Source organism: Brachionichthys hirsutus, chromosome 9, assembly GCF_040956055.1.
Source record: "Brachionichthys hirsutus isolate HB-005 chromosome 9, CSIRO-AGI_Bhir_v1, whole genome shotgun sequence".
In the NCBI taxonomy this organism is placed as follows: Eukaryota; Metazoa; Chordata; class Actinopteri; order Lophiiformes; family Brachionichthyidae; genus Brachionichthys; species Brachionichthys hirsutus.
In genome coordinates, this window is record NC_090905.1 from 14,941,487 (window position 1) to 14,947,948 (window position 6,462).

At 53.5% G+C, this 6,462-nt stretch overlaps 2 protein-coding genes across 2 annotated transcripts in view; one reads left to right on the top strand and one right to left on the bottom strand.

The window, feature by feature from the left end:
* The window catches only part of LOC137899310 (calcium/calmodulin-dependent protein kinase type IV-like), a 9,085-nt gene extending 7,640 nt beyond the window's left edge, over positions 1-1,445 (bottom strand). Inside the window, exons 1-2 of the mRNA XM_068743333.1 lie at positions 1,333-1,445; positions 623-701 (exon numbers count right to left, since the gene is read on the bottom strand). Of these exons, the coding sequence (XP_068599434.1) occupies positions 623-701; positions 1,333-1,439 (186 nt within the window). The 5' untranslated portion in view covers positions 1,440-1,445. The remainder of the gene's footprint in view (positions 1-622; positions 702-1,332) is intronic.
* Positions 1,446-3,170: 1,725 nt separating this feature from the next.
* On the top strand, positions 3,171-5,179 carry fam174c (family with sequence similarity 174 member C). Its single transcript, XM_068743334.1, has 3 exons — positions 3,171-3,544; positions 4,371-4,508; positions 4,690-5,179. The coding sequence occupies exons 1-3, from the start codon at positions 3,288-3,290 to the stop codon at positions 4,691-4,693; spliced, it is 399 nt and encodes a 132-aa protein (XP_068599435.1). The 5' UTR covers positions 3,171-3,287; the 3' UTR covers positions 4,694-5,179.
* The last annotated feature ends 1,283 nt before the right edge of the window (positions 5,180-6,462 follow it).

Genomic DNA, 6,462 nt, shown 5'->3' on the forward strand with positions numbered 1-6,462 from the left:
GGGGTCGTCCTCTAGTCCTGTCCTTTGCATCGTCCTCCCCAACACCAGCCACTCTCATGTTCCCCCTCACTACGTCCATGTGTCCTCTCCTGGGTCGTCCTCTAGTCCTGTCCTTTGCATCGTCCTCCCCAACACCAGCCACTCTCATGTCCCCCCTCACTACGTCCATGTGTCCTCTCCTGGGTCGTCCTCTAGCCCTGTCCTTTGCTTGTGTATTTATGCTGTGTTTTGTTAGCCAACATGCTAGACCAAGGCCATATAGCCAGTTAGCTTACAGGTCCTGTTAGCTTTGAGATTGTCTGTGCATCCAATTATCTTACACTTTGCTGTTAGCTTAAAGTTAGCTCCTAGCAATATACAAAACCAAACCCAGCTCAGTCTTGGGACTGGGGATTATCCTTAAAGCTAAAACTACAGGTTGCAATATTTAGGTGAGACAGAGCTGCTCTTTTGTGAGGCTAGGCTAACTGCTGACAGTCTTTATGCTAAGCTAGGCCGTAGACTTCCAGCCGCTCTGTTTCTGTGAACTTGTTCAGTTATTCAAGCTAGCTGAGTTTACACGTCGACATGAAGTCGCTGGTGACCTCCGACCTCTGTTCCTGCGTCACGGCGGGACACTGACCGTTTTCTTGAGGACTTTGAGGGCGTAGGGTTTCTGAGTCTGCTTCTCCTCACAGCGATAGACGATGGACGTCGCTCCTCTGAGGAGACAAAAGACACAGCGACGGTTGGCGATCAAGTACGTTTGATGCGCTCCTCGTGATGTCATCACCACGTGGTCACATGACCGTCTTCTCTGGATCCTCAGACTGTTTCTAACTGTTATAATCAACAAAAGAAACAACGGTTTTAGGTTTAAACTCTCGTCCAACCTTTCGTCCTCAATCCCCTGAGATCCGAGTCTGATCTGTTATTCTGCTGGGACAGATGGACCTGGATGGTCTCTATGGCAACAGGACACCTGCTCACTGCTGAAACCATTCTGGTGCACCCGCTGGATGCCTGCTAGCTTCATGCTAGCTCTAGCCTGTAGCTAGCAGGTTTTAACGCTAGCGTTCTGCTGTCTGGCTACGGAGCGCAGAGAAATGATCAAAGATGATGATGAAGGGGCGGGGCAGCCACCTGGAAGGACCCACCCATTTCTAGATTAGCCATCAAACGAGCTGAGATAACGGGTTAAAGGTTAGCGCCCCCTGCTGGGTGGAGTGTGAACTGATTTCCATGCAGACTTTATTTACTGAAGTCCTAATTAAGATGTTAAACTACAGATGGTCTCCATCGAATCGGTGGATTTCGGTTTTTGCCCTGCCCCCCTTGTGATGCGGTACAGACCTGCCCAGCTCCGAGCTCAGGTTGTAGAAATCCTCCACCGCCCCGTCCCGCCTCGACCCATCCACCCAGAACTCCACCGGCTCTGACCCGGGCCGGGACGTCGGCATGGTGACGGCAGAGCTCCCCAAACCAGGACCAGGACTTCAGTTCAGGATCACACGCCTACCGGGACCGGGTCAGAACCAGAGGCAGAGTAATCCAGATCAGATCTCAGATTAAATGGGTAAAGGCCAGATTAGAGCATCAGAAGGGGAGTGATTCATGATCCCGATGGGCTCTAATCCAGACCGGGGGGGGGGGGTCCGCTCCCTAGAACTCTCAATCAGGACCGTTCAGACCAGAAAACAAAAACAAACAAACAAAGATTCAATCCTCAGGGCGGGCAGGGGGCGGGATCCACGGCACCAGGTCCGGGTGCGTCGCAGCTTCCATTGGGCCCGAAACCCGCTCGGATACCGGATCAGGTCGGTCCATCAACCCCCACCAGGTGTTCGACCCTCGCCGGGAGGACGGCTCGGTTCTGCTTCTGGGCTCGGTTCCCGTGCAGGGCTGCTCCAGATGTCCGCTGGTTCCGCAGAGACAGAGGCTGCCGTAATCTCACAGCCCCGCCCCTCCGTCACAGCAGCGACCAATCCCAGCCCCGCACGGGCGCCGGGCCGCGCTCCCATTGGCCGAGCCGCCCGCCGCTCACTGACGCCGTCAGCAACCTAAATACAGAAATAACCCGAATACACAAACGTATACTTGCGTGAGTGTGGAAGCTTTGATCCCGCGAGACTCAAACCCGCAACCCCAACCGTCCTGTGACGCGCTGTCCTCCGGACACGCGCGGGGGACACGTGACTCTCCGTTGAACGTCGTCTGTTTCTCCATCATTTACTTCTTCGGGCTGGAACGGGGGGTGTCAGGTGTGCTCTGTGACGACACACTGACGTCATCTATCAGCTCGATCGATACCGAACCACGATAAAGATTGTGATTTAAAATAACTTTATTCTGCTCGCAGCACAGGAACAAAGCGTGTTCCGGTCGGTGCGTCACTCAGGTTGCCTTGATTTAAATGCGAAGCCCCTCCCACAATCACTGAAAACACCTTTCACGAACTCAGACTGGACCCCCCCACCAAGGTGTCCAACTGAGCCACGCCCCAGACAGGGGGCGGAGCTAGAAGGGGCGGAGATGAAGATGCTGAGGTTCTCCTTGGGAGGGACCAGGTTGGACAGGATTAGAAATGAGACAATAAGAGGGACAGTGAAGGTTAGACGTTTTGGAGACAAGATCAGAGAGACCAGACTTTGATGGTTTGGACATGTCCCGAGGAGAGACAGGGACTATATCGGTAGAAGGACGCTGAGGATGGAACTGCCAGAGAACAGGACTAGAGGACGACCAGGAGAAGAGACATGGACGTAGTGAGGGAGGACATTAGAGTGGCGGTTTTTCTTGAACTACACTCATGGCGGTTTTCTTGAACTACACTCATGGCGGTTTTTCTTGAACTACACTCATGGCGGTTTTCTTGAACTACACTCATGGCGGTTTTTATTGAACTACACTCATGGCGGTTTTTCTTGAACTACACTCATGGCGGTTTTCTTGAACTACACTCATGGCGGTTTTTCTTGAACTACACTCATGGCGGTTTTCTTGAACTACACTCATGGCGGTTTTTATTGAACTACACTCATGGCGGTTTTTCTTGAACTACACTCATGGCGGTTTTCTTGAACTACACTCATGGCGGTTTTCTTGAACTACACTCATGACGCGCTGCCCACGCGGCGTGTGACGTCAGCAGCAGTGGACGTAAACTTGCTCGTTCCTGACTTAATAAATCAACGTAGCTGGAGTCGGAGTTCCGCTGACGTCACGCGCGTGAGCCCGCTTCCACGTCGCTCAGCCCCCCCCGGAGAGCCGCCATTGTTGTCCGTGCCGCACCGAGTCCTCGCGGCGACATGCCTCCTTCTCACGGTGTTCTCTCGGTGCTTCTGGGTCCGGTCTGCGGGCTGGTCGTCGCGGCGGCGGAGGGTTCGGTCCCCGGCGTCACGGCGGCGAACTCCAGCCGGGCGAACGGCACCCACGGCCGCGCTCCGGTCCCGGGGGGTCCGGTGGACGGGCTGGACGCGGACAGCTCGATGATCCAGCGGGCCCTGTACGTCCTGATCGGGATCACCGTCATCGGGGTTCTCTACTTCCTCATCCGAGCCGTGCGGTGAGAACCCGGAACCGCTGCGTGGGTCCGGGGGTCCGGGGGTCCGGGGGTCCGGGGGCGGAGCCGAACTCCAGAGAAGAACTCTTCAGTCACGGGATAGGGTTCGGGATTCCTCCGGTTCGGTCCAGAGAGCGGGACGGATAAACATTTACGTTTTTATTCATCTACAGTCATCGTGTATCATTAGAGTTCCGGATATTGATCGATTAACTCCTAAACAATGTTAAACCAAAGGTCAGTCGTAAGAGTGAATTTAACTCTCGAGTACACAGGTGTGTACTTGTCCCTACACAGCGTGTGTATTTGTGTACTTGTCTCTACGCAGCGTGTGTATTTGTGTACTTGTCTCTACACAGCGTGTGTATTTGTGTACTTGTCTCTACGCAGCGTGTGTACTTGTCTCTACGCAGTGTGTGTACTTGTGTACTTGTCTCTACACAGCGTGTGTACTTGTGTACTTGTCTCTACACAGCGTGTGTATTTGTGTACTTGTCTCTACACAGCGTGTGTATTTGTGTACTTGTCTCTACACAGCGTGTGTATTTGTGTACTTGTCTCTACACAGCGTGTGTACTTGTCTCTACACAGCGTGTGTACTTGTCTCTACGCAGCGTGTGTACTTGTGTACTTGTCTCTACACAGCGTGTGTACTTGTCTCTACACAGCGTGTGTACTTGTGTATCTGATTCTACACAGCGTGTGTACTTGTGTATCTGATTCTACACAGATCTGCGTCGGCTCGTAACCAATCGAATCGATGAAGGGATGAGCTGATCCTTTGTATTGATCTGAGTTTCAGCCTGATTGATCGTTTCATTTCGATCAGGTTGAAGAGACCCGCCCACAGGAAGAAGTACGGGCTGCTGTCGAACGCCGACGACTCGGTGGAGATGGAGGCGGCGGCGGCGGCGGCGGCGGAGAGCGACGAGGACGACACGCTGTACGAAGCTCGCAGCCTCCGCAGGTCAGAGGTCGCGGCGCAGCAGCGTTAGCTCTGAATACAAGCCCAACCCCCAAAGTCAAAGATGTAGCTGTTTGCAGTCTGGACCAATCACAGCGCAGCCGGGCTGCTGGTGTCGCCGTGTTGTAACTGAGGCAGGTATTGATCTGCATCGGTCTGATCAGTGTTATCTGTCTCTGTGCAGATGAGTGCAGGCGGCGGCGGCCGATGGGTCAGACGACTGATCTGTTTACCGCGGACGTAGGAGGTATTGATTATCGCTCGCAGGACGAGGAGGAGCGGGTCGGACCCGAGCGGGTCGACCCGCGGTCCTGGATCGTTTCGCCGTTTCAAAGAGCGATTGAAGTTTCTCGTTTTTCTACAAACGATGGACATGGAGAACCCTCAGAACCCTCAGAACCCTCACCTGAGCATGCAGGGGGCGGGTCTTTCAAGGTGGGGGGAAACATTCCTGGCTGCTGGGGGGCTCAGGGGGCGGGGCCTGTCACCAAATGACATCCATGCAGTTTTAAAGCAAATAAATACAAATGAGTCGTTTGTTTGTTCCTTCGTGTTTTGTTGGCTCGTTGACGCGTTTCAGGATATTATTGACGACTAATCGAGTATTACGTTTCTATACTGAACATGTTTGATCTCTTTTCTGACTGCATACAAATAAAATATCTGATCAAATCCTTTGTTTCCATGTTTACATTCTTAGGATCACATGAAATTAGATTAAAAATGAACCAGACTGACCTGAGGTCACATGATGATGATGTCATCATGGTTTATCACCTGACCCACACAGAGAGTCCTCTTCATCAGCTTCCTCTTCCTCTGTGACCATCAGCGGGTCGTGTTTCCCACAGTCGAGTCTGATATCAGGCCCCAGTTCTGACTGGAGGGTCACAGGTCAGGAGGGGGCGTGGCCTATCACCGTAACCTGCCAATGGTGAGTGGCTGTGGAGCTGATAAGAATCTGAACCAACCGGATGGCCCCCAGAGAGACGACAGCGACAGGTCCCAGAGGGGAGGAGGGGGAGGAGTTTCAATTAGCGAGGACCAGCGTGGATCTGGTTCTTGGTTCTGGTTCCCACCTCTGGGTCGGGCTCTATCTGATCGGGAGCAGAACATTAAAGAATCTTCAGTCCGTTCTAAACAGATAAACATCATGATTGTTTTTACCTTCTTTATAATTGAGGGTATCAAAGTAAAGGGAACGACCTTTGACCCGTCCACGGTGATGATGTCAGAGCAGATAAACCAGCTGGGCGGAGTCTAGCCACTCAGCTCTGCTAATTGAAACACGCCCCCTCTCCTCTGGGACCTGTTGTCTGGAGCCGTTTGATTGGCTGAGATGTTTATGGTTATGGTGACAGGCCACACCTCCTCCTGTGGGAAAGACACGCTGCCGACGCCCACTGATGGACGAAGAGGAGGATGGCGTTGACTTCATCACGCGGGACGTTCTGTTAGAAAAACAAAGAGAAATGAAATCAATCAATCACCCCGATCATCGATCGACACCCGCCTCATCCGGGCGAGAGGTGGGGTACACCCCGGACGTGTCGCCACACGGACAGAGAGGAAACCGGAGAACCCAGAGAGAACCCACGCAGACAGAGAGGAACCCGGAGAACCCAGAGAGAACCCATGCAGACAGAGAGGAACCCGGAGAACCCGGAGAGAACCCACGCAGACAGAGAGGAACCCGGAGAACCTTGAGAGAACCCACGCAGGCAGAGAGGAAACCGGAGAACCCTGAGAGAACCCACGCAGACAGAGAGGAACCCGGAGAACCCTGAGAGAACCCACGCAGGCAGAGAGGAAACCGGAGAACCCGGAGAGAACCCACGCAGGCAGAGAGGAACCCGGAGAGAACCCACGCAGACAGAGAGGAACCCGGAGAACCCAGAGAGAACCCATGCAGACAGAGAGGAACCCGGAGAACCCGGAGAGAACCCACGCAGACAGA